The sequence below is a fragment of the Moschus berezovskii genome, chromosome 2 (genome assembly GCF_049115385.1).
Source record: "Moschus berezovskii isolate FMDL1 chromosome 2, NW_MosBer_1.0, whole genome shotgun sequence".
Taxonomy (NCBI): Eukaryota; Metazoa; Chordata; class Mammalia; order Artiodactyla; family Moschidae; genus Moschus; species Moschus berezovskii.
Genome location: NC_142461.1, coordinates 39,942,335 through 39,969,293, shown reverse-complemented (window position 1 = coordinate 39,969,293; position 26,959 = coordinate 39,942,335). Strand labels below are relative to the sequence as shown.

At 37.8% G+C, this 26,959-nt stretch overlaps 1 protein-coding gene across 14 annotated transcripts in view; it reads left to right on the top strand.

The window, feature by feature from the left end:
- Positions 1 to 26,959, top strand: part of PIKFYVE (phosphoinositide kinase, FYVE-type zinc finger containing) — an 85,397-nt gene that overhangs the window by 7,980 nt on the left and 50,458 nt on the right. For 9 of the 14 annotated variants that reach the window (XR_016035304.1, XM_088827915.1, XM_088827942.1 and 6 more), the window contains 11 exons: positions 1,065 to 1,183; positions 1,909 to 2,080; positions 5,888 to 6,095; positions 6,752 to 6,841; positions 13,885 to 14,029; positions 15,356 to 15,513; positions 18,185 to 18,296; positions 19,215 to 19,362; positions 19,888 to 20,055; positions 25,128 to 25,187; positions 26,789 to 26,918. Coding sequence is in view for 13 of the 14 variants with exons in the window: in XM_088827915.1 (XP_088684041.1) it covers positions 1,065 to 1,183; positions 1,909 to 2,080; positions 5,888 to 6,095; positions 6,752 to 6,841; positions 13,885 to 14,029; positions 15,356 to 15,513; positions 18,185 to 18,296; positions 19,215 to 19,362; positions 19,888 to 20,055; positions 25,128 to 25,187; positions 26,789 to 26,918 (1,510 nt within the window). In the remaining variant the exon portion in view is untranslated. The remainder of the gene's footprint in view (positions 1 to 1,064; positions 1,184 to 1,908; positions 2,081 to 5,887; positions 6,096 to 6,751; positions 6,842 to 13,884; positions 14,030 to 15,355; positions 15,514 to 18,184; positions 18,297 to 19,214; positions 19,363 to 19,887; positions 20,056 to 25,127; positions 25,188 to 26,788; positions 26,919 to 26,959) is intronic. The other 5 variants (XM_088827952.1, XM_088827933.1, XM_055397213.2 and 2 more) reach the window with 3 other exon arrangements.

The following is a 26,959-nucleotide window of genomic DNA, read 5'->3' as shown; positions in this document are numbered from 1 at the left end:
TTGTAATGTAAGTGCCATTTAAATAATTATTTCCATGATTAATATCGTTGGAAGTTCTTCATCAGTTTAGATTTAAATATTAACTTCTCATTTCTTTGTAGTCTTTTCTTTGCCACTCAACCAAAACAAAGAACATCTAAAGCAAATGTAGCAAATAGTGAGTTTGGGAAGGATTTAGAGAGGGTCTTGCCATAGGTTATGTGGTTAATGAGATTAAGCTAATAGCAGTGTTCATCCATTTTGTCAGGCCACCTCTCCTTCATCCTTAGGTATGAAAACTGCTGGAGCCAGGGATAGATAGAAACCTCAGTAGTAATCTTGCTCTAAAATAAGGAAATAACATATGATAGCTTTGGTGACCATAGGCCACAAAACTGGAATGTAGGCCTGTTTTTTATTGACAGGACTGGCTTCAGTATTGCTGTTTCAAGAGCAAGTGATTCCTTCTTGCTTAGAGCTGTAAGGGAGGGGAGGTGGCTCCCCCTGTAGGGTTGGAGCTCTAGCAATTCTTTGGTAAAGAGAAGTCTTCTTGGACATTGGTGAAGGGAAGTCTGTGCATAAATTAACACCCTGGGTGTTCTGAAGTCTGTCAGACTCTGAGGTTGGCTATTAAATTTTTTTCTAATGATCTGCAACACAAGCCTTTGATTTTGTGATCTGTTGGCCTAGCTGAACTCTTCAGCCCTGTTGCTGACCTGATGACTGTGGTGACTAGGCTAGGATAACTCACTGGCATTGCTTTTCCTTCTGCTAAATTTCTAGCAGAAATTTATTCTGACTTGGGACTGAAGGGCCCAAGAAATCACTAATGAGTTTTGTGCCATGTTAAGTGATGCTCCCATCCAGGCCTCAGAATCATCAGTGGTCTCAGACAGTGCTGTCTCAGTCCTCATTTGCTTGTGAAGCAGTGTTTTACACTTTCAACAGCCTTTTACCCTTATAAAGACTAGTTTTAAGTCTCAGTCTGTGTCACTCGCTGGGCGAACTTAAGTATATGCTAAAAGTAAGAAACACTTTGCATTGATACTATTAAAGTAGTTTTTTGTTTTGTAATCCTGACTCAGACACCAGAAGGAAGACAGAACCTACTTTTGGAGGTCATGACCCTCGCACAGCTGTTCAACTCCGAAGCCTCAGCACAGTATTAAAACGCCTCAAGGAAATCATGGAGGGGAAGAGCCAGGTATTGTCTAGATTCTTTAGTTACTTATTAAGCACTTATATGGGGGTCATGCAGTGCTCACTGAAAATGGTACAATGCCACTTGTAAGAAAGTTCAGTTAATGCTTACTCCCAACTGTGGACAGCAGATTTTTGCTCATAAGTTCCTTATTTTATCAAAGTTTTTTCTTTTTATGGGTTGTGCTTTTTGTGCTCTATTTAAAAAGTGTTTTTCTAACTTAGTGGCAGTAAAAAATGAACCATGGGAGACTATCTTCATGGTTTCTTTGAGAAGCTTTATTATTGATGTGAAGGTATATGGATCAAAATTGATTTTTTCCCCATGGATGTCCAGTTGGACCCAGTACCATTTTCTTTTTATAAAGACCATCCTTCACTGATTGCATTACAGACCTTGTCATAGGTCTACATATATGTGTGAGGGTGTGCCAGGGCTCTTCTGTTTCTTCCACAGCTCCATTTTTCCTTACACGAACACTTTGTCCAAAATTACTATAGGTATAGAATAAATCTTAATGACAGACATTATAAGTCCTTCAGCTTATTCTTCTTTAAGATTGCCTTGGTTGGTCCTCTTGAACTTTTGCATTCCCATGTGAATTTTAGAAATAGCTTGTTAATTTCTGCAAAAGAAGTTTTATAGGATTTTGACTAGCATTGTATTTGCCTTTGCATTTTGATAAATCAGTATTTTTAAGAAGCCTTCACACATTTTTATTGTTGCAGGATAGTGACCTGAAGCAATACTGGATGCCAGATAGCCAGTGTAAAGAGTGCTATGACTGTAATGAGAAATTTACCACTTTTAGGCGCAGACACCACTGCCGACTGTGTGGGCAGATTTTCTGCAGTCGTTGCTGCAATCAAGAAATCCCTGGAAAATTTATGGGTTATACAGGTAAATGAGCTTTATTGACAATTTTACAATTTTTAAAGGTCACAGCAATAAAATAGTTGCAATAGGAGACCCATGTTAAGTCATTTTTTATTTTGGACTTTATGTGTGAGACATGGGGAGAACAAACATGAGGGCGACACGACTTTGCTTAAAAGGACTTTGTAGTCAAATAATAAAGTAGATGGAGATGTTCATAAATAACAAGAGTAAAAGACAGTGTATCATGGATGGTAGTGAAAAACCACGGCACTATTTGTGTTTATTAGGCAGGATGGTTAGAGTGGTTTATGTTACCGTGAGAGTTTTTATTTTACAAAATTGTATTTTATATATACAAAATGTATACAAACATGTATTCCTTAACACTGTGCTCTAGCAAATTGAATTTACTCATATTCTTTCCTGAACTTTAGTAATACAGAAATTTAAAATTATTTATTGAAGTAGAAGAAAACTAAGCAATGGTGTGTGTAGTGATTGGGAGTGGAAGGTGTGCAGAAGTTACCAGAAAGAGAACATTCTCAGTACTCTCTCTCATGTTGTTTTTATTATCATGTAAATCTTCCTTGTGGCCTTATCCACTGAAAATTTCTTTTTAAACCTAAACTGCTTCAGAGTTCAGACCCTGATTATCTTTCATCCAAATTATGGCTACAGTCTTTTAAAGATTTTTTTTTACCTTTAATTTTTCCCTACCTCAGATTCTTTTTTCATACTCTAGTCAGTGTCCTGTTGAATACTAGTTTGATCATGTCAGGGTATTTCCCCTGCCTGATACCCTTTCAGAGCTCCCATTACTCTTTCGGTAAAATCTTGTCTTTTTAATGTGGTTGATGTCTCAGTTGCCTAGGGCTCTCTTAACAAAATACCACAAACTGAGTGGCTTAGAATAAACAGAAATTTGTTGTCTAACCATTCTGGAGGCCAGAACTACCATAATTGCCCTTACTCCACAGGTCAGGGAACAAATATAGCGGTTTTGCCATTTGCTGAGAATGTCTATTCCACTTACATATTTTAAAACTGAGATATAACCACTGCTGGCTTCGGGGACCTGTTGAACCCACTGTAAGATGGACCTGAGCTGAAACTCTATTGATCATGACCTCTGTAAGCCCCCGCTGACTTGAAACCATAGTAACGTTTTGGGTTCTTAGTGTTAGTTCAGAGCCAAAGTCCAGTAATCCCCTAAAAGTTTGACTATTACCTTTTTCTCAATGCACGGTCACTCTGGTAAAAGGCTATAGGTCCTCAGAGGAGACCTCGTAGGAAGAGTAACAGTATATATATATTTTTGCAGTGTAGTAGATTCCTATCTCAATGTGACCCAGCATCCATTCAAAGAACTCTGGGCCTGAGAATTTGTTGAGGGGTCATGACTCATTTTGATACAAGATAGACTTTTGTTGTCTTGATCTAGAATGCTTTTTCTTATACAAATCCAGTAAGGATTTAGAAGACTGTCCATTTGCTTTAGGAACACCATGGTCAGAGGTGTCACAGATCTCTATATGTGTTATTCTGGTTACCGCTTTGACTCTGATGTCTGTTCATGCTAACCTTGTCTTTTGGGATGAAATGCCACCACTCTGCCCCTGCCAGCCTGGTTTTCCAGTTCAGCACCAACAGTTCCATGATAATTCCTACAGAGAGAGGTGACTGCAGAACTCTACAGGGGATGCCGGTGCTCCCCTCACAGGTCTTTTTTTCTCATAGTCATGGTGAAAGGTATGTGCCCTGGGTCCTCCTGGGGCAAGTGAGCAGATCTTACCTGGTAAATCTGCTCTTAGCAGACTCTCTAAGCCTTTGGATCCCTTCCTTTAGAGCATTTCACAGGCCTTCAAATTATTGGATGAGATGTATCCACATTATGGAGGGTAATCTACTTAAAGTCACAGATTGTAAATGTGAATCACATCTTAAAAAAAAAACCCTTCACAGCAACAACTGGACTATTGTGGGACCGACTCATCAGTCTTGCCAAGTTGACACATAAAATTGACCATTGCAGTTGGGATAATAGATTCTGAACACAAACGTATATTGTGACCCTGAATACGTAGAATACTTAGGCACCTAGAAACAGGTCAGTGGGTGTTGTTATTGTTAATGGTAGTATCTGTGTTGTCTTTGTGTCTGCCTTGCAGCTTTTGAATTGTATGTGTCTGTTGTCTCCAATGAACTGAAGGGCTGTGTCTTGTCAGCCTTTTCACCACCTCATGTAATTTTTTTTTTTTTTTACTGCTCTATAGGCCCTTGCTGGTGAGGATTCTCCATGAAATGAAAACTTTTCTGGTCAGGCTTGGCTCCCTTAATTGACCTGATCATTTTCATTCTAATAGTTGACTGATTAAGGGAGATTTTCTTTACAGTGTAAGAACCAAGCCTTTGTTGTGGCAACTTAAATACTTTTCTGCAGGAAGTAGTTTTATCTCTTTTCTGAAATTCAACCTTGGTCAGCTAGTGGTGGTATGTCCTCCACTCTCATTTATCCTGGGCTAGAGTTCAGTTTTTTTTGGTGGGGGGAAGAGGTTTGGGGTTGGTGGTGGTTCATGATTGGAGACATTTTTCTTTAGATTCGTCTGTTGAATTGTGTTAGAGATGAGTAACCCAACAGGTGATATTTAATTTTGCTTAAAATACATGCGTAATTTAATAAAATTGAGTACTATAAAATAGTTATCTTAAAGTAAAAAATAAGACCATATATTGTGCTTTGTAGTAATTATGGTAAAAACCCAGTACAGTTGACTTCTAGAAGTCTTTCGTTCCATGTCACTTCAGTTTTCTAATGTTAATGGTAAAAAGAAGGTAGAATTGTTATGTAACATGTTATTAGTAAAGTTTAATTATCTTACCTCCTTTTTTAGTATGATAAAATGTTATAGAATCACACAAAAAATTGTTACAGAACAGGGTAGAAATCAAACTTATATTTGGGTAGGACTGCTTCCAGGGAAAAAGAAACACGTTAATTATTAAATAACATTATTGTCTTCCCAACAATATTTCATTTCCATCCTAACTTTTACCATGAGAATTTCCTTTATAGTTCCCCCGACCCATATTTCTTACTGTTTGTAAGCCAGTTTTGTTCGTTTTTAAACAGTTTTTGAAACTGTGCCCCCTTGTGGAGGTCAATCTTTATGACTTCACATAAAGATCTAAATAACATTTTCCTTCTTCCTTATTACTGAAGTAAAAAGTGTTCCTTCTATTTGTGTTGGTTTATGTATTCAACTAAAATTTTTTTCCTTGAACCTCCTGTCTTTGATGGGTTCCCTTACTTCACTTCTAGAACCTTGACAAATACTCTTTAACGGAGTTTTCTAGTACATTGAATCGTATTTTCTTAAGTTGTTATAAATATTTGCAGTAATTTGGGTAGCTGGATGGATTTATCATAATTTTGGTTTTTATTTAAATTTTTTTTATTATTTTATACGGTAAATGCTTATTTACCCACATATTTGCTCTTTCTGTTGCTTTTCTTTCTTTTTTAAATTGGAGTACAGTTGCTTTAGAATGTTATATTAGTTCCTACTGTACAATGAAGTGAATCAGTCATATGTAGACATATATATATCTCCTCCTTCTTAAACCTCCCTCCCACCCTCTTTGGTTTTGAAATATATAACAGAGCTAACAAATTTACTTCACTTTTAAAAAAAGGTCTTGCTTGGTAGTCTTTACTTGAAGAACGATGATTCCCTGTTATTAGATTAACTATTAAGCCAAGGGTTTAATAGTTCTGGTAAGTAGATATGTTAGTTATTGTCTAAGTTTTCTTCTTTTTTTTCCTCCTAGGGGACCTCCGAGCCTGTACGTACTGTAGAAAAATAGCCTTAAGTTATGCTCATTCCACAGACAGTAATTCCATTGGTGAAGACTTGAATGCTCTTTCAGACTCTGCTTCGTCTGTGTCTGTACTTGATCCGAGTGAACCCCGTACACCTGTGGGCAGTAGAAAAGCCAGCCGCAACATATTTTTAGAGGATGATTTTGCCTGGCAAAGGTACAGTCACTTACATATCTCCAGTGCTATTCCACTTAGTTATGGGGACTAAGAATAAAATATTGGAACTCAGGATTTCTACCCCAGAGCACTTCTGTTTAGTATATGTGATGTGAGGAGTTCTGTAAGTTGCTCATTCAGCCAATTTTATTGTTTTATTGCCATCTGTTATGCTTACTAACTAGGATTTCCTTGTGGCTCAGCGGCAAAGAATATATCTGCTTGCAATGCAGGAGATGCAGGAGATGTGGGTTTGATCCTTGGGTTGGAAAAATCCCCTTTAAGAGGAAATGGCAACCCACTCCAGTATTCTTGTCTGGAAAATTTCATAGACAGAGGAGCCTGGTGGGCTGTAGTCTGTAGGGTCTCAAAGAGTCAGACATGACTGAGCACACATGCACGCTCACACACACACACATTCTCACACATACACACTCACTTACTTAATAAACTTCCTTTATTGATCTTTTGGTGTTGTTATCCTAAAGACAAAAATTATCCTATTTCTACCTCACATGAAAGAAGAAAATAAGAAGGACCCATAAGCTCCTTATTGCAGAAAAACAACCTGCTTTTAAATGTTATAGCACTCTATTGAAATTGGATTTGCCTGTAACTCTCTTAAATCGTCTCAGTATATTCCTTTTTCTTTCTAGTTTAATTCATCCAGACACCTCAAACACCGCTCTTTCAACAAGACTTGTATCTGTTCAAGAGGATGCTGGGAAATCTCCTGCTCGAAATAGGTGAACTGCCAAAGGAAAACGCTGTGTTCTGTGCCTGTTATGTCTGTTTTTTCTTTTTTACAGTATTGAGAAGAACAAACATAAAATGGATAGGATTGATTTTTGTACATTTTCTTAGCTCTAAAAGCCGAATTAAATTTTCGTTTCCTTTTAGCTAGTCAGCTATCACTTGCGTTCTACTCTTCTCTGTTGTCTTCAACCCTGCTTTCCTCTGAGTTATTAGCAGATGACTTCACTTTCAGCTACAGAGCAAGACGGGGAGATGACAGAGGGGACGACCTCAACTCTTAGCATCAGTTACCATACATTTGGAGCTCATTCTTTCCTCTTCACCTTGCTTCTTCATTTGTATTCTGCTTGACATCCCTTATTCTTTCTTATTCAGTTCAATTCAGTCGCTCAGTCGTGTCCGACTCTTTGCGACCCCATGAACCGCAGCACACCAGGTTTCCCTGTCCCTCACCAACTCCCAGAGTCCACCCAAACCAGTGTCCATTGAGTCAGTGATGCCATCCAGCCATCTTATCCTCTGTCGTCCCCTTCTCCTCCTGCCCTCAATATTTCTCAGCATCAGGGATTTTTCCAGTGAGTCAACTTGTCGCATGAGGTGGCCAAAGGATTGGAGTTTCAGCTTTAGCATAAGTCCTTCCAATGAACACCCAGGACTGATCTCCTTTAAGATGGACTGGTTGGATCTCCTTGCAGTCCAAGGGACTCTCAAGAGTCTTCTCCAGCACCACAATTCAAAAGCATTAGTTCTTTGGTGCTCAGCTTTCTTTATAGTCCAACTCTTACATCCATACATGACCGCTGGAAAAACCATAGCCTTGACTAGACGGACCTTTGTTGGCAAAGTAATGTCTCTGCTTTTAATATGCTGTCTAGGTTGGTCATAACTTTCCTTCCAAGGAGTAAACGTCTTTTAATTTCATGGCTACAATCAGCAACCGCAGTGATTTTGGAGCCCAAAAAAAATAATGTCTGACACTGTTTCCACTGTTTTCCCATCTATTTCCCATGAAGGGATGGGACCGGATGCCAAGATCTTAGTTTTCTGAATGTTGAGCTTTAAGCCAACTTTTTCACTCTTCTCTTTCACTTTCATCAAGGGGCTGTTTAGTTCTTCTTCACCTTCTGCCATAAGGGTGGTGTCATCTGCATATCTGAAGTTATTGAGATTTCTCCCGGCAGTCTTGATTCCAGCTTGTGCTTCCTTCAGCCCAGCGTTTCTCATGATGTACTCTGCATATAAGTTAAATAAGTTGGGTGACAATATACAGCCTTGACGTACTCCTTTTCTTATTTGGAACCAGTCTGTTGTTCCATGTCCAGTTCTAACCGTTGCTTCCTGACCTGCATACAGATTTCTCAAGAGGCAGGTCAGGTGGTCTGGTATTTCGATCTCTTTCAGAATTTTCCAGTTTATTGTGATCCACACAGTGAAAGGCTTTGGCATAGTCAGTAAAGCAGAAATAGATGTTTTTCTGGAACTCTCTTGCTTTTTTGATGATCCAGCGGATGTTGGCAATTTGATCTCAGGTTCCTCTGCCTTTTCTAAAACTAGCTTGAACATCTGGAACTTCATGGTTCACGTAATGCTGAAGCCTGACTTGGAGAATTTTGAACATGACTTTACTAGCGTGTGAGATGAGTGCAGTTGTGCGGTAGTTTGAGCGTTCTTTGGCATTGCCTTTCTTTGGGATTGGACTGAAGACTGACCTTTTCCAGTCCTGTGGCCACTGCTGAGTTCTCCAAATTTGCTGGCATATTGAGTGCAGCACTTTCACAGCATCATCTTTTAGGATTTGAAATAGCTCAAGTGGAATTCCATCATCTCCATTAGCTTTGTTCTTAGTGATGCTTCCTAAGGCCCACTTGACTTCACATTCCAAGATGTCTGGCTCTAGGTGAGTGATCACACCATTGTGATTATCTGGGTTCGTGAAGATCTTTTTTGTACAGTTCTTCTGTGTATTCTTGCCACCTCTTCTTAATATCTTCTGCTTCTGTTAGGTCCCTACCATTTCTGTCCTTTATCGAGCCCATCTTTGCATGAAATGTTCCCTTGGTATCTCTAATTTTCTTGAAGAGATCTCTAGTCTTTCCCTTTCTGTTGTTTTCCTCTATTTCTTTGCATTGATCGCTGAAGAAGGTTTTCTTATCTCTCCTTGCTATTCTTTGGAACTCTGCATTCAAATGAGTATATCTTTCCTTTTCTCCTCTGCTTTTCGCTTCCCTTCTTTTCACAGCTATTTGTAAGGCCTTCAGACAGCCTTTTTGCTTTCTTGCATTTCATTAACTTGGGGATGGTCTTGATTCCTGTCTCCTGTACAATGTTACAAACCTCCATCCATAGTTCATCAGGCACTCTATCAGATCTAGTCCCTTAAATCTATTTCTCACTTCCACTGTATAGTCATAAGGGGTTTGATTTAGCTCATACCTGAATGGTCTAGTGGTTTTCTCCACTTTCTTCAATTTCAGTCTGAATTTGGCAATAAGGAGTTCATGATGTGAGCCACAGTCAACTCCTGGTCTTGTTTTTGCTAACTGTATAGAGCTTCTCCATCTTTGGCTGCAGAGAATATAATCAATCTGATTTCGGTGTCGACTATCTGGTGATGTCCATGTGTAGAGTCTTCTCTTGTGTTGTTGGAAGAGGGTGTTTGCTATGACCAGTGCGTTCTCTTGACAAAACTCTATTAGCCTTTGCCCTGCTTCATTCCGTGCTCCACGGCCAAATTTGCCTGTTACTCCAGGTGTTTCATGACTTCCTACTTTTGTATTCCAGTCCCCTATAATGAAAAGGACATCTTTTTTGGGTGTTAGTTCTAAAAGGTCTTGTAGGTCTTTATAGAACCGTTCAACTTCGGCTTCTTCAGCGTTCCTGGTTGGATCATAGGCCTGGATTACTGTAATATTGAATGGTTTGCCTTGGAAACGAACAGAGATCATTCATTAGTCACCCTATTAAAGTTCCTTATCTAACACTTCTCTCTGCTGACTCCTTACCATCTGCATTTAAACAAACTCTGGTCTTACCTATTAAAAAGAACCAAACAAACCCCCTTCCTTTGTGTTTTGCTTATAGTTTTCTATATTCTCAATGTATTTTTTTAGCCAAATTCCTTGAAATAGTTGCTTATAGTTGTTCTGTAACCACTCATTTCTTTTTCAACCTGCTAGAATTTTGCTAACATCCACACCTCCCCCTGAAAACACTTTCAATTATTACGAAGTTAATTGGTGAGTAAGTTGTTATAAACCCGAAGGAATAGGCATCTGACTCACCATGGTTTAACATACATTCAGTTTATTCTTTCAGCAAGTAATTAATAAGTGCCTGCAAACTAGGTATTTATAGTACAGCGGTGCATCAGACAGAGGTTTAAAGCACACAAAATCGTAAGGAATAGGGGAGGAGGCTGGAATTTTGAATAGTGTGCTCAGTGAAGACCTCACAGAGAGGGTGATGTCTGAGCAAAGACTTGAGGATGTGGGGGAGTAAACACGCGGCATTTTATCGAGCAGTTTACCAAGCAGATGGAACAGCTAGTTCCCAAGAGGAAAAATGCCTGGCCGGGAGTAACTGGGCGTCCTGTGTACCAGGAGTAGAACCTGTTACTGTTCATTTTAAGGATTTTGGCATTTAACCAGTGAGTGGGAAGCTGTTGTAGAGCTTCATTTTTTATTTATTTTGAGAAAATTTTATCCTTGCAAAAGAGTTGCAAGAAATAGAGTAGAATAAGTTTTCATACATTCTTCATTAAGATTCACTAATTTACATTTTGTCCATTTACTTTTTTTTTTTTCTGGACTGTTTGAGAGTAAGTGGCAGACATCATCATCTTTTACTTTAAAAAAAGCTTATAAACTTCATTTTGTAGAGCAGTGTAGGTTCATAGCAGAATTGATTGGAAAGTGCAGAGTTCCCATATAGCCCCTCCCTACAACGTCCCGTATTGTAAGTAAACATCCCACATTAGAGTGATGTGTTGTTACAGTTGATAAACCTACAATGACACATAATTTTTACTCAAGTCTATAGTTTGTTCTTGGTGTTGTATATTCTGTGGGTTTGAAAAAATATGTAAATGAGATATATTCACCACTGAAGTAGAGATCAGAATGGTTTCAGTGTTTTAAAAAATCCTCTGTGCTCTACTTACTGATCCCTTACTCCCCCCAGCCCATGGCAGCCACACATCTTTTTACTGTCTTCATAGTTTTGCCTTTTCTACTATGCCGTTACATAGTTGGAATCATATAGCATATAACCTTTACAGATTGATTTCTTTCAGTTGGCTACATTCATTTTAGTTTCTTCCGTGGGTTTTTTTGGCTTGATAGCTCATTTCTTTTTAGCATTGGAGAATAGTCCATTGTTTGGAACTACAAAAGTTTATTTATCCACTCACCTACTGAAGGACATCTTGGTTGCTTCCATGTTTTGGCAACGATGAATAAGGTTTCTATAAACATGTATATGCAAGTTTTCGTGTGGGTATATTTTTCACTGGATCCTACAGTTAAGAGTATTTTTAGTTTTGTAAGAAACTGCTTTCCACACTAGCTGTACCAACAATGAATGGGAGTTGTGTTGTTCCCTATCCTTGCCAGTATTTCGTGTCATCTGTGTTCTGGATTTCGACCATTCTGATAGGTGTATAATGCTGACTCATTGTTTTATTATGTGATTCCCTTATGACATGTTATGCTGAACATATTTTCATATGCTCCCATCCTTGCTGTCTGTGTACCTTTGGTGAGGTGTCTGTCTAGGTCTTTGCCCTGCTTTTTAACTGAATTGTTTTCTTATTGTTGAGTTTTTGGAGTTCTTTGTATGTTTTGGATAACTGCCCTTTATCAAAGAAATTTTTTGCAGTTTTTTCCTAGTCTGTGGCTTGCCTTCTAATTCTTGATGTTGTTTATGCAGAGCACAAAAGACATATTTATGCTCATCATTTTTAATTTTAATGAAGTCAGCCTATTCAGTTTTTTCATGGATGATGCTTTGGTGTTATATCTAAAAAGTCATTTCAGTACCCAAGGCCATCTAGATTTTCTCCTATGTTATTTTCCAGGAGTTAGCTTTGCATTTTACATTTAGATCTGTGATTCATTTTGAGTTAATTTTTTAGAACGGTCTAGGTCTAAAAAAGTCTGTGTCTAGGTTAATGTTTTTTTGTATGTGGATGTCCAGTTGTTCTAGCACCATTTCTTCAAAAGACTATCTTTGCTCCATTAAACTGCCTTTGCTCCTTCATCAGAAATTAGTGACTGTGTTATGTGGATCTGTTTCTGGGCTCTGTATTTTGTTCCACTGATGGTATTTGTCTACTCTTTCACTAATACCACATTGTCTTTGTTACTGTAGCTTTATGGTAAGTCTTTAAGTTGGATGTGTCACTCCTCTGTTCATTCCTTCCATATTATGCTGGCTATTTTGGGCCTTTTGCCTCAACACATAAACCTTAGAATCAGTTTTTCATTATCCACAGAACAGCTTGCTAGCATTTTGACTGAGATCGTATTGAATCCATAGATCAGGTTGAGAAGTACTAATATCATGGCAATATTGAGTTTTCTTTTCTCATGAACAATGACTTTTTCTCCATATACTTAGTTCCTTGATGTCTTTCATCAAAGTTTTATAGTTTTCTTCATTCAGATCTTGTACATATTTAGATTTATACTTGAGTATTTCGTGTTGGGGAATGCTGATGTAAATGGTAGTGTGGTTTAATTTTTAATTTCATTTGTTCATTGCTGGTATAGGAAAGTGACTGACTTTTGTGTATTAATCTTGCAACCTTGTTATAATTTTGGGAGTCTTTTGGTTGATCTTTTCAGATTTTTACATAGATGGTCATGTCATCTGTGAAGAAAGACAGTTTTAATTCTTTTTTCCCATTCTGTATTCCTTTATTACTTTTTCTTATTGCATTAGCTTATGCTCCCAGTATGATTTTGAAAATAAATGTTAAGAGAGGACATTCTTGCTTGTTCCTGCCTGAGCAGTTGAAAAGACAGAGTTGCTATTTATTGATATGGGGAAGACAGGGAGGAACAGTTTAGTTTTAGACATGTTGAATTTGAGATACCTCTAGACATCCAACTGAGTTATCAAATAGTTGGATGTATAAATCTAGAGTTCAGGACAAGGATTCAAGTCAGAGATATAAACTTGGGTGGTGGTATCATGTGAATCATATTTAAAACTATGAACCTGTGTGAGAATATCAAGAGAGTAAGTGTGGAAAGTGAGCAAGTAAGGACCAAGGACCAACATTGGGGAAGTGAAGAGGAACCAGAAAAGGAGACTGGGAAGGAGAGATGAGTGATAAGGTCAGAGGAAGCCAGGAAAGTAGGTTGTCTTAGGAGCCAAGAGAAGAAAGTATTTCAAAGAAGAGGGAGTTATCCTGCTGCTCTGTCAAATGAGGAGTGAAAACTTGACTGTGAACAATAAATATTGGTATAGGCAGTTTCAGTGGGTTGTTCAGGATTCTAGAGAGAGTGAAAGAAGAATTGGAGATGAATTTTGTTGTATTGAAGCAGGGGAATGCAGCAGAGGAATACAAAGTCAAGATAGTGTTTTAAAAGATGGGACAAATTACAGTACTCCTTTTGGTATGTGTAGGAATGCAGAGATAGCTGCATTTGGACTGATGCTTTATATTCATCAGTTCAAGAAGAAAACACCCTAATTTTCATCATTTTAAGAAGAGTTTATACCTATTTTGTTTGGGATATTACTGCTGTATGCACTATAAATATAATTTTTTCCTATAATCCTCTCATAATGACTTCCTTTTAAACTTAACTTGAAATAATTTCAGACTAACATAGAAACTGGAAATAATAGTGCAGAGAATTCCTGGATACTCTTCTTCCAGCTTTCCCAGTAATAGTGTCATACACAACCATCATAACTACTTATAAAAGTGCCCTAACACTGGCAAGTAAGCATTTATTTAAAAATGAACTTTCACTGTAATTCTCTCTGTTGATGAAGAATTTACAGCTGTGTTTTCACTTTCCAGATCAGCCAGCATTACGAATCTGTCACTGGATCGATCTGGGTCTCCAATGGTACCATCATACGAGACGTCTGTCAGTCCCCAGGCTAACCGAACGTATGTTCGGACAGAGACCACTGAGGATGAACGCAAAATTCTTCTGGTACCGGTCCAGTATCTTTGACCCGTTGCAAGTTTTGAGCATGAAGAATGTTTTGTCTCATTGATTTTTTTTTTAAAGGCAAATGAAATTGAAATAGCCAGTTAGCATATTAATTATATAGAGAAATTAATTTGCTTAAGTTTTTATTAGGCTCACCTGAAATTGGTCAAGCAGCCCATGCTCATATGCTGCATTAATATTTTCTTGACCACTATAAAGATCAGAATTCAGATGCCTCCATAATTCTAGAGCTTAACTTTGAGTTATATCCCAGATTGCTGCTTAGACCTTGGGATATGTTTCTCATACACATGGAATACTTTTTAGACATTTAATATTATATGTTTAAGTAGGTAGTAATCAGTTGTTTATTGAATTTATCTCTGTAAACTATTGTGTTCAGTCATAAGAGTGACTCAAAGAAATGGAAGATATGGTTTCACTCCTCAGGTTTATAATTCAGAAAGTAAAAATGAGGTCAATGAGCAGGTCCTTAATAGTAAAAGGAGTAATACTTTAGTAGTAAAAAAATAGGAAGAGCACTAGTAGTGGAGAAGTCAGGAAAGGCTTTAAACTGAAAGGCTTGCCCTGGACCTTGAAGGATCGAATGCATTTGGGAGGGCAGTGAAAGAAGAAAATCTTATTTAAAGTGTGGGGAAAGGTATAGCCTGATTCTCACCTGAAAGGTGAGAATAAGCCTGGCATTTTCCATGGACCGAATTAGAGGTTATTATTTGGGAGAGGTTTGGAGGTAGGACACGACTGAGCGACTGAACTGAACTGAACTGAACTGAAGTTTGATTCTGTGGGCAATGAGAATGGAAAGTTATTTGGGGCTACTTGGTGGAAAGTGGTGAGTTCAGTCTTTGTAAGTTTTAGATTAGAAGCAGTAGATGCTGAGCAGTATTGAAGTATTCTTGAGCAGGGAGTAATTCCCTGATGAAAGTTGGATATAGGTGAGAATCTGGTGAAGTGAAAGCTACAGAAACAGTTACTTTAGAGTAATGTGATTATTCCCTTCTTCTTCATTCTGTCTCCAAAGAGGAATGTGAAATTTTGTGCTCAGATAATCAGGAGACTGATAATATATGCCATTCACTGAAAAAAAATTACTTTGGATAGTTTTTCCCCAAGAGAAAAAGTTGTTTGGAATTAGATGAGCTGAGTACAAATTGTTTTCTATGCGTGTGTCATTTCTATTAAATCATGTAAGTTAGCTCTGACAAATCTGAATTGAGTTTCCTTTCATGAGTCTAAAAATCACAGGAAGAAGTCTGAAAAGTGTATAGTATCTTTCTCAGGAGTAATTGCTTGCTTGTAATGTGATTTCAGGACAGTGTTCAGTTAAAAGACCTATGGAAGAAAATCTGCCATCACAGTAGCGGGATGGAGTTTCAGGATCACCGCTACTGGCTGAGAACACACCCCAATTGCATTGTAGGAAAGGAGTTAGTTAACTGGTTAATCCGAAATGGACACATTGCTACAAGGTAATGGGTCCTAAGAAAAATTTATGAATTTATTTTTAATGCCATGTCATCATAAAGGGAACAGCTTTCTTTGTGAGTAGGATGCTGTTTGATTTCTGCATTTCTGTTTGGGGTGTTAGTTACTCAATCCTCCTCCCTTCTGTGTTGTAATCAGTAGATGCAAGGAGCCAAATGGGGGGTCACAGTTTACCTTATTTATTAAAAGCAGAAATGTGCAGTAGTTACCAAAACTCAGAGCTCTGCAGTTAAGCAGGACTGGGGAGTATAGCTAGAACCTAAGGCCACAGTGGATTCTCCTGTTTTTTGCTCCCTAATGTGGACTTTCAACCTGTCTTCAGAACTGGGTCCATTAGCCACACCTAGAGTGTGCTAGCCAGCCTCACAAATCATTTGTGTGAAAGTGCCAGACAGGTCCTGTTGCCTTTCAGGGTGGTGTGTCGCTTGACTTTTTTGCTTGTTTAGAGTAGCTACTCCTCCTCCCATAGGAAGAAACAAGTATATGGAAGAGAAGAAACAGCTCTAAACAGTGAAACTCTGGCTTCCAGTTTGGATTGTATCTTTTTTTAACTTTATGTCCTCTATGAAGTTATTCAGTCTCTTTGAGACTTGACCTCTCAGCTCCAATGAGAAAAATATGAAAATATGATCTTGTGAAGAAGCTGTGAAATTGAAGTGAAATATATGGACTGATAAATTGTGAAATGCCATATAGAGCCAGTGTTAGTGTCTATTTCATGTATATATGTGTGTGTGTGTGTATATATATATATATGTATTTTATACCTATATCTGTAATATTTGGTATTGTCTTCTCAAAGACTGTAAGCTCCTTGAGGACAGGAGCTATACTGTTCTCAACAGTCTTTTTTTATCCTCCTCTACTAAGTACAGGGGTATGCTTGCACAATTGCACTCACCTCACATGCTAGCAAAGTAATGCTCAAAATTCTCCAAGCCAGGCTTCAACAGTACATGAACTGTGAACTTTCAGATGTTCAAGCTGGATTTAGAAAAGGCAGAGCAACCAGAGATCAAATTGCCAACATCCGTTGGATCATCAAAAAAGCAAGAGAGTTCTAGAAAAACATCTGCTGCTGCTGCTGCTAAGTCACTTCAGTCGTGTCCGACTCTGTGTGACCCCATAGATGGCAGCCCACCAGGCTGCCCCGTCCCTGGGATTCTCCAGGCAAGAACACTGGAGTGGGTTGCCATTACTACGCCAAAGCTTTTGACTGTGTTCAGTTTTGTTCAGTTCAGTCGCTCAGTTGTGTCCGACTCTTGGCGACCCCATGAATCACAGCACGCCAGGCCTCCCTGTTCATCGCCAGTTCACGGAGTTCACTCAAACTCATGTCCATCGAGTCGGTGATATCATCCAGCCATCTCATTCTCTGTCGTCCCTTTCTCCTCCTGCCCCCAATCGCTCCCAGCGTCAGAGTCTTTTCCAGTGAGTCAACTCTTCGCATGAGGTGGCCAAAGTATTAGAGTTTCAGCTTTAGCATCAGTCCTTCCAATGAACACCCAGGACTGATCTGCTTTAGAATGGACTGGTGGAGGATCTCCTTGCAGTCCAAGGGACTCTCAAGAGTCTTCGTCACAACAGACTCTGGAAAATTCTTAGAGATGGGAATACCAGACCACCTGACCTGCCTCCTGAGAAATCTGTATGCAGGTCAAGAAGCCACAGTTAGAACTGGACATGAAACAACAGACTGGTTTCAAATCAGGAGAGGAGTATGTCAAGGCTGTATATTGTCACTGTATTTAACTTATATGCAGAGTACATTGTGAGAAATGCTGGGCTGGATGAAGCACAAGCTAGAACCAAGATTGCTGGGAGAAGTATCAGTAACCTCAGATATGCAGATGGCACCACCCTTGTGGCAGAAAGCAGAGAGGCGCTAAAGAGCCTTTTGAAGAAGGTGTAAGAGGAGAGTGGAAAAAGCTGACTTAAAAATCAACATTGAAAAAGCTAAGATCAATGGATGTGAGAGTTGAATTATAAAGAAAGCTGAACGCCAAAGAATTGATGGTTTTGAACTGTGGTGTTGGAGAAGACTCTTGAGAGTCCCTTGGACAGCAAGGAGATCCAACCAGTCCATCCTAAAGGAAATCAGTCCTGAATTTTCATTGGAAGGACTGATGCTGAAGCTGAAACTCCAATACTTTGGCGACCTGATGTGAAGAACTGACTCATTGAAAAAGACCTTGATGCTGGGAAAGATTGCGGGCGGGAGGAGAAGGGGACAATAGAGGATGAGATGGTTGGATGGCATCACCGACTCTAATCGAGAGTCTCTCTCGATTGAGTAATCTCTGGGAGTTGGTGATGGACAGGGAAGCCTAGTGTGCTGCAGTCCATAGGGTCGCAAAGAGTCGGGCACGACTGAGTGACTGAACTGAACTAATGATGCTTGCCTCGAGTACTTGTTGATGTTTGTGTAATTGAAAGTAGGTCTTGTTGGGACTGCCTTCTCTGTAGGTTCTTCTTTACTATGGTACTTGAGAAAATCTTTTAATTAAGCTTCAAATCTCTCTTGTTTTATCCCTCCCCTATCCAAGGACTGTTTGAAGTTCCCACTCTGATTAGAATAGAAAATAAATTCAGTTTGTATCTCATCTTGTAAAATTATTTTCTTAAAAGTTTTCATTTTCTCTGGTCTTGATTCAGGGCACAGGCTATAGCAATTGGACAGGCAATGGTGGATGGACGTTGGCTGGATTGTGTCAGTCACCATGACCAGCTCTTCAGGGATGAGTATGCTCTGTACAGGCCGCTGCAGGTAGTGTTCAGTGGTACGGCTAATGAGAATACAGAGAGCTTCGTTACCGAGTCTTCCTCGTCACTGGGAATAAAAAGTAGTTGAGTTATCCAATGATACATTTTTCTAGTATGTTTTCCCTGCCATTTGAGGAAAGCTGTAACATTTTTACTTGGTTGGTAGTTGTGATGAAAAACCCTTTGAAATCCCAAACTTTTCAGTTTGTGCAGCTTTTCTTAAGCTTGACTTTATAGTGTCATTTACCCTCAGTGGTTTTTAATTTTATTATGGCTGTGTTTTTTAGGATTAAGAGGAAGTATACGTAATAAAATCATTAAGAAATTTAATGTTACTGTTGGAATAGATTTTGACTCCATAGCAGTATTAAATTGTATAACTGATAAAGTGGTGAATATTCTTTTTCTTGTCTGTTTTTTTAGTTTGATTAGGAACATGGAAATCAAGTACTTAGAAATTTTAAAAAACTTTAACATAAACTTTTTGTGAACTAAACACCTTTGTGAACTAAAGTTGGAAAATCATTGGGTAGGAAAAAATGGATGATCCCAAAGACTGGTGGTGTTATGTCTGAAAATCTAAGAGTTTTCCAAGTTATGTCTTAACATTGGCACAGGGTTGTGATAAATTCTAAGCCATCTTCACTCTCAGGAGTAAAAGAAATGAAACATTATAAAATCTGATCTGTTTGGTCATAATATGCTGCCTTTTAGCCTGCTGATTCGTGAATATTGTAGTTGTAAGAGTGGAATTACTAGTTATGATGCTGGCTTACAACTTTAAGTTTCTACTGATTTGCTTATTTAATGTATTCAGTGGTTAGCCTTATACAAATATTAGGCTAGAATTTATTTGTAGTGTGACAGCCTCAACATTGTTGCCATTGTGGATCAATTGCTTGGATTCTGTCTTGACTTTCAGAGTACAGAATTTTCTGAGACCCCTTCTCCAGACAGTGACTCGGTGAACTCCGTGGAAGGACACTCTGAGCCGTCCTGGTTTAAAGATATCAAGTTTGATGACAGTGACACTGAGCAGATAGCTGAAGAAGGTGACGATAATTTAACTAGTGAGTTTCACTTTCTGATGTTTTAGTTCTTATGAATCATTAACGTGTATGTATGATAGAGTGTTTTGTTTATTTAGTTGGAACAATCCCACTATTAAGTTTCATGGCTTTAACTAAATGTAAAGAACATCTGATAGCAATCATTGTCCTAGATACAGTATTTTCTTAAGAAACCAATTTGTTAAATCACTGGCGTTTTAAGATTTCGCTGTAGTCTTTAGTTTGCAGCAGCTTAAAAATAACTCCGAGCTAATAATATCGCAGTAGACAACTTTCTCACCTCTTTGCTATGGTATCAGGCCTTCTCTCTGCAGAACCTCCAATATATTTCTTTACTGGTTCAAATTTTATTAAGTCTACACAGAAGTATCAATAAATGAAAATACTGTATCCATTTTGGTATTGCACATTGGGCTTGTATATTAAAAAAAAAAACATTTTTCTCCTTTCCTCCAATACCCTGATGAAACCCGTTTTTACTCCCCTCCTCTCCCTATATTTCTTTCCCTTCCCCAACACTAAAAGATTCTGCCAGTCCTAGCAAGCGCACATCAGTCAGCAGTTTCCAGTCCACGGTGGACAGTGACTCAGCCGCTTCCATCAGCCTGAACGTGGAGCTGGACAACGTGAACTTCCATATCAAGAAGCCCTCCAAGTACCCACATGTGCCCCCTCACCCTGCTGACCAAAAAGGTAGGAGGGAGTCACCACCTGGAATCTGAACACAGGCTGGAGAGTTGGGCCGTGGATCTCATCCGGCCTGTCCTTCTTGCTTCCTCTGTCCCCGTGGCTGAGGGGATTTGCTGTGGGTTTTGGTCCACCCTTTCTCATTTTTCCCACACCTCTTCTCCACATGTTTTTTTTTTCTTTTTGGTTGGTTCCAGTTCCTTTCATTTCTTGTTTCCTCCCTTAGTACCACCACACCCAGCTTAAAGCTTTTAGTCATTAAAGGGAACAGCATCTGACTGCTTTTCCCTTAGCATAATGTGCAACTTCCAAGGTGGCATTTCTTTGCATTATAACATGGATGTTCTGCTCTACTCATTTCTCTTTTTTCATTTAATATTTTAAAGCCTCTTTGCTTATGCTGTTACCCAGTAGCATAGTGTTTCACTAAACCTTTCCAGGTGCTTGAACTAGACTGGCGAAAAACATTCACACATTCCGAAACATCTTTATTACTTAAAATGCTTGTTGTGTACGTGCTGTATTTGTAAAAAAAGGTTTTCTTCTCTAATACAAAAAAAAAATCATTCTTTTAGCTGTTCTGAATTGTTAGTCTACTGACTCAAGAATCATAATTCAAAGGACATTTGGTATAAAAGGAAAAATAAGGTTAAGCCATTACTAAAATTGAACATAGCAGTATGCGGAAAAGAAATGCTTTTTTTAAAAAAAAAAGGGTGATGAGGCTTACTTTGTTGGATATAATTAAAAGCCAGTTTAGGTTTAAGAAAAGGAGAGACCTGACTAGCACGGAGCATGAGTATGACGCACATCTTTATCAGAATCCTCAAAGCAGAAATTGGAGAAATGGTGGTGAACACTGGGTGAGTATAAACGGACAGTGTAGCAGACTGGGCCCTTGGGTGAGAATTAACTGTAGACGGTGGTCGTGTGAAGGTCATATGGATTTTTGTCATATGAATGACAGATGTGATTCAGAGGTGGCATGATCTGTCACGATAGAGGTATCTGTTCCTTGGGCGTAGTTGGTGGCAGTTTCACTGTGCTGAAAGTAGAGTTATGAAATACATTTTTGACTTGATGATTTCATCTCTTGGAAAGTTAAGGAGCTTTTGAAATCATGAAGAAAGTGACCTGACATCATGAAATTCATAATAGCAAAAAGTGAGCTGCTGAGCCCAGTCGAGCATTTGCTTTAGGAAACCCAACTTCATAATGTTAGGAGAAGAATGGAATAGAAGGTCCCGTTGACGTTTTGACAGTGAACCCTCAAATTGCATTTCTAAGGAAAATGAAAGGGGAAGCACTGACAGTTGGAAAAACCGTCACAACTCCTCTGGCAATTTTCTGACCTCAACCTTTAAACAAATTTTTTTTTCTACAAAAATTGTGAGAGTTAGCCTTCATATGAGGATCAGTCTGAAAGAGGGGTCGGTGCTTTCAAAAAAGTGGCAGGTTAGCAGAAGTCCAGATTGTACTGAAGACTGCAGGAAATGTCAGGGATATCTTGGAAAAGATTTTTAAAATTATGATGTAAAGAAAGAAAAGTTAGGTCAGTTATTCGGGGAAGTTGATATAATATTAACTGAAGCTTTTTTTTTTCTAACTTCTGTCAAGATAAGAAAGAATACTCTTGCTAAGAAGAAGTGAAATCCAAGATAATGAGGAGATAGAGTGCCTGGTTGTTGTTATTTTTTCTCCCCTTCTAGTTTTATTGAGATATAATTGACAAAAAGCAGTATATAATTTTAAGGTGTACAGTATGGGTCAAACAGTAAAGCATCTACCTGCAGTGCAGGCAACCCGGGTTCAGTTCAATCCCTGGCTTGGAAGATCCCCTGGAGAAGGAAATGGCAACACACTCCAGTACTCTTGCCAGGAAAATTCCATGGACAGAGGAGCCTGGAAGGCTACAGTCCATGGGGTTGCAAAGAGTTGGACACAACTGAGTGACTTCACTTCTTCACAGTATAAGTTTAGTGAACATCTATCATCTCACACAGATACAAGATTAAAGAAATAGAAGAATTTGTTTTCTTTATGATGAGAACTCTTAGAATTTACTCTTAAAGTTTTTCACATATGATATACAGCTGTGTTGATTATAGGTATTGTATTACACATTACGTCGCTGTGTTGATTATAGGTATTGTATTACACATTACGTCCTTGGTATTGAAAGTTTGTACCTCTTCACTGCCTTTATCCAGTTCCCCTTCCCCCACGCCGTTCCTCTAGTAACCACCAATCTTATCTCTTTTTCTGAGTTTGTTTTTGAAGTATAATTGATCAACAGTGATTCCATCTTTCTATACCTTTTGAAATGATTGCCAGTTCAGTATGTCACCATATAAAGATATTGTGCAGTTATTGAATATATTCCCCACATGATACATTTCATACCCATGACTTAGTTATTTTGCAACTGAAAGTTTGTACCCTTTCATCTCCCTCACCTATTCCTTTCCTTCTTCCACTCTCCTCCTCTTTGTTTGGTCTTTGTATCTATAACTCTTTGTCTGTTCTGTTTATTCATTTGCTTTGTTTTTAGACTCCATATATAAGGGAAATCACACAGTATTTCCATTTCTCTGACTTATTACACCTAGCATAATACTCTGTAGGTCAACCTGTGTTTTCACAAATAGCAAGATTTCAGTCCTTTTTCATGGCTGAGTAATATTCCAGATTGAACTCAGGTTTCCTGCATTGCAGGTGGATTCTTTACTGTCTGAGCCACCAGGGAAGCCCATATATGTGTGTACACACACACATACCAGAATAATTGCCTTCTTTCTTAGTAGATTGACTTCAGAGAGCCTGTAATTTGAGGACTTTTACCCCTTAGTAAATGTTTCTGGCTTTCACACTTGTCTCTCGTTAGCTTTTAGCATAATAACAAGAATTATTTTTTTTTCTATTTTGTGAAGTTGAAACATAATAAATTATTTTTTTCTGCATTGTAATTAAGAGGAACACTGGTTACCAGAAAATAAAGTCATCAGAATGATCTAGTTCAGAAAATGAAACAATAATAGATTTCCCCTGCATCTGGTTTTCATTTCTCTTAAATACAAATGAGAATGGGTGATTCTTATCTTTCCATTAAAATTAATGGTTACTAAAATTGTTAAATATTTTCTTAGGGATCATTCTTTAGCTTTTAACACTGAGGAAATATGAATTTTAAAAATTTGTTGAAGTATCTATGCTTAAAAAGATGCTCATGTTTTTTGTATTACATAAGCTAACTCATTTTCAGAAACTTGTAAAACTGAGTCAGTGTGATCTTATGGTTTGATTAATTTCTCACTATTTGTTATGGAGAGTTATGCACTTAAAATATATTTTATTATGTGTTGGAAGCAGGATTTTGAACCATTCTTGGAAAGTTAGCAAGTAGTAGCTAGAAAAGAAAATGAAAAGCATGACTTCCTCAAAACCCTAGACCTAACTCCACATTTATAGGGAAACATATAAGAACAAGTTGAACAGCACTGTGAGGAAACAATCCATCAAATCCAGAATGTGACATTTGGCCTGAGTTCTTTCAAAATTCAATATCAGGAGAAAGAAAAAGGTAGAAGGTCTACTTTAGATTAAGAGAAAATGTAGAGAATGTAACGTATGAACCTTAATGGATCCAGGTTTGAGGGGAAAAAAAAATTATTACATTTTGAAAACAGATAAACTTGAATATGGACTAATATGATGATATTAAGAAATTGTCAGTTTTCTTAAGTGTGTAAATATTATGACTGTAGAGAAGAATGCTCTTATTTTTTAAGAGATGCATGCCGAAGTATTAGTGGTAAAATGTTATGATACGCGTAACTTCAAATGGTCTGAGAGAGAAATCAGATATGGCAAGTCGTTAACAATTGTTCAGTCTCGGTGGAGGATATATAGGGTTTTCTGTATGTTTAAAGTTTTTTTCATAATAAAATGGGGAAAATCCATTGCTTCTGAAATTTTTTATGTATATATATATATGTACATATATATCCTTTAGACTGAAGAGTAAAGCTTCTAACGCCTCTGTATATTAGTTGGATAAACAGGCATTGGCATTATTAATTTCTGTGAGGGAGGTGTAGAAATAAAGTATAATATCTGTTTTCACTGGTCCACATACTTGATTATATTGTATTTGGCATGGCACACTTGAACTTGCTAAATTTTTTTTTCTCTGCTTTTTTGTTTTGAAGGATGAGTTTTGTTTTTTTTTTTGACGTCCTTGGCTTATAAACACATTGATTTTTGAAGCCCTTTTGTTTATAAATGAGATCTACTTGAAAAGAATTTTCACCTTTACCTTAAAGGACTTAAAATACATTGTGGTTGAATTTGCACGGTAGAAAGAACCTCATTTGAGCTGTGCTTTGTCACAGACCTAGAAGAAAGGTCATGCGAAAGTAAAGAATAAGTTTCATTTGTAATATTTAATATTCTAAAAGTTTTGAGAGAACACATTCAGAGTGTGTTGAGAAGTTATCTTTTGGCAACTATTTGGAAGTGTTTGGTTAGAATTTTTGAAACATTAAAACTCAAATTAAAAACTAATATAATCCTGATGAGTTATATCTTAACTCCCTTCCATTATCATTTTTGTATTAATTTGTTTTATAGCTTATATTTTGAAATTCAAAAAACCCCATCTTATGTTTTTTTTTTTGCAGTGTGTTCTCTATCTGAACTCATTATTTGTTACATAATATGGCTATGGATGAGAAAAATAGTATAACTTTTTAGGCTTGTCATGCAAATCCGTGGCAGACCTCAGTTTTCTTAAAGCAGTTCAGATTTGATAAGGGAAAAATGATCTGTTAAAAAGGTTATCTGTCATTGCTGTCTCATGGCTCTGTTGAGTTATTAAGTCTGTCAAGTTTAGTATGAAGTATGCAGAACAAGTTATAAACCGATATTTTAGCCTAAAGTTTCCGTGACTTGGCTGTGATGGGTTTAGTGTGAGTAATACTTTGTGTGTGGGTGTGTTTTCTGTATAATTATGCTAGCCTGTTATAGTCATAGGCCTCTCCTTTCCTTCCTCCTCTCTCTGTTCTCTCCCTGGCATGCAGAGTATTTGATTTCTGACAACGGAGGACAACAGCTATCAATAAGTGACGCCTTCATCAAAGGTAATTTTATCAAAAGCTATACATGGGATGATGTCTCTTGTTCATGGAGATATACTGTGGGCCCAGGATACTGGTTGGCACTGAGTGAGTACTGACAATGCATTGTATTATTTTAGTATCATAGGAACACAGTTTTTCAATATGTGTAGTAGCCTTGAGACTATTGAGAACCAAAAATAAAAACTTGGACTTAGTTTGAGAGGTCTCTGATCTGAAAAATAATTGTTTAAAAGTCTTTACCTAGATTTTGAATTTTATTCATTTAAAGGCTTTTCTATATCATGAATATGCTTTTCTGTATCATGAATATAGTATTAAGTATTGATAGATATATCATCAAGTGACTGTCAAGCTTATCAAAAAGCCACGGGCAGATCTCATCTAATTGAGGATGCTGCTTGCTCTCTGGATTTGGACAACAAATGGACTGAAGGAAATAAAGAACTAATTCTGCTTATCATTTCCTTGGGGATGAAAGGAAGTATAGAAGAATACAAACCTTTCCTAACCCCATCCCTGCTTAGCTTGCTGTAGCATGAAGACACACTTATTTGGTCCATAACACGCTACAGCTTAGGCCTGAGATAATGGGAGGGTTTCACATAAAAGACAGAAGGTCGGGCGAGCTGGTACAAGGGCAGCTGCTGACAGATAGTGTCACAACTTAGTGTTTCTAAACTCACCTTCAAGCATCTGGTTCAACCAGATGTTTATAGACCAAGGGTTTACATAATTGAAATGTGCTATTCTTGTACCTCACTTATCATGGACACTGGCTTTACTCTGGCGGCTGCTGGAGAAGTTTAGTTGAAGGTTTTTTGTCGTTTGTTCAGTTTGCTTTAAGAGGGGAAAGACTAGAGAATTTTTACCTCTTTCTTTCCATTTATTCAATCACAGTTTCAAAAGTTGTGAGCACCTTTTTTGCAAAGCATTTAGTATTACCTAATTTTGTTGTTGTTTTGATCATTTACAAAATTTTACATAAATTACTATTTACCATGTTTTTGTTTCTTCACAGTTAATTTTTTGGTCTGACTTGTAAAGTTTTGCCAATTAAGAAGAAAGCCCTTTTTGTTCTAGTATTGAAAAAAACACTGAAACGATTGTATGAGTAGACTTTCTAGACTGTCATATCCTGGTTCAGATGAATCAAAGCTAAGCTTTTCTCAGCACCCACTCTATCACAAGTTCTCCTTGCATTCTGATTTCTGTTGAATGCAGTGTTCAGTTTATGATTTTATAGGGAAAATTAACCACCTCTCTTTTTTAATATCCCCAAATAATTAAAAAGACTGTAAACAAATCTCATTTCATTTGCTTTTCAAAAGCCATATAAATAGTTACTTTCTTGAGAGCCCTGGTTGCTTGTGTAAGTTTACTCTTTACACTTCTGTCTCTGATTTTGGCTCTTGAAAATGTTGACGATCTAACTCAGGCTTAATTTTTTTTATCCATGAATTTAAACATGTCCTTGCTTTTTTTACATGAATAATTTGAATTGGCTAACTTAAAATTTTTAAAAAGATGAGTTGGTGATTTCTAAATCTCTAGTAGATGGTATTAAACTTGACAATGAATATAATTTCTTATTTTACACTTAGAGTCCTTATTTAACCGTCGAGTTGAGGAAAAATCCAAAGAACTGCCTTTCACACCTTTGGGCTGGCATCATAACAACCTGGAGCTGCTGAGGGAGGAGAATGGAGAGAAACAAGCTATGGAGAGGTTGCTGTAAGGCAGTGAGCTTATTCATTTTAATTCTCCATTTTTCT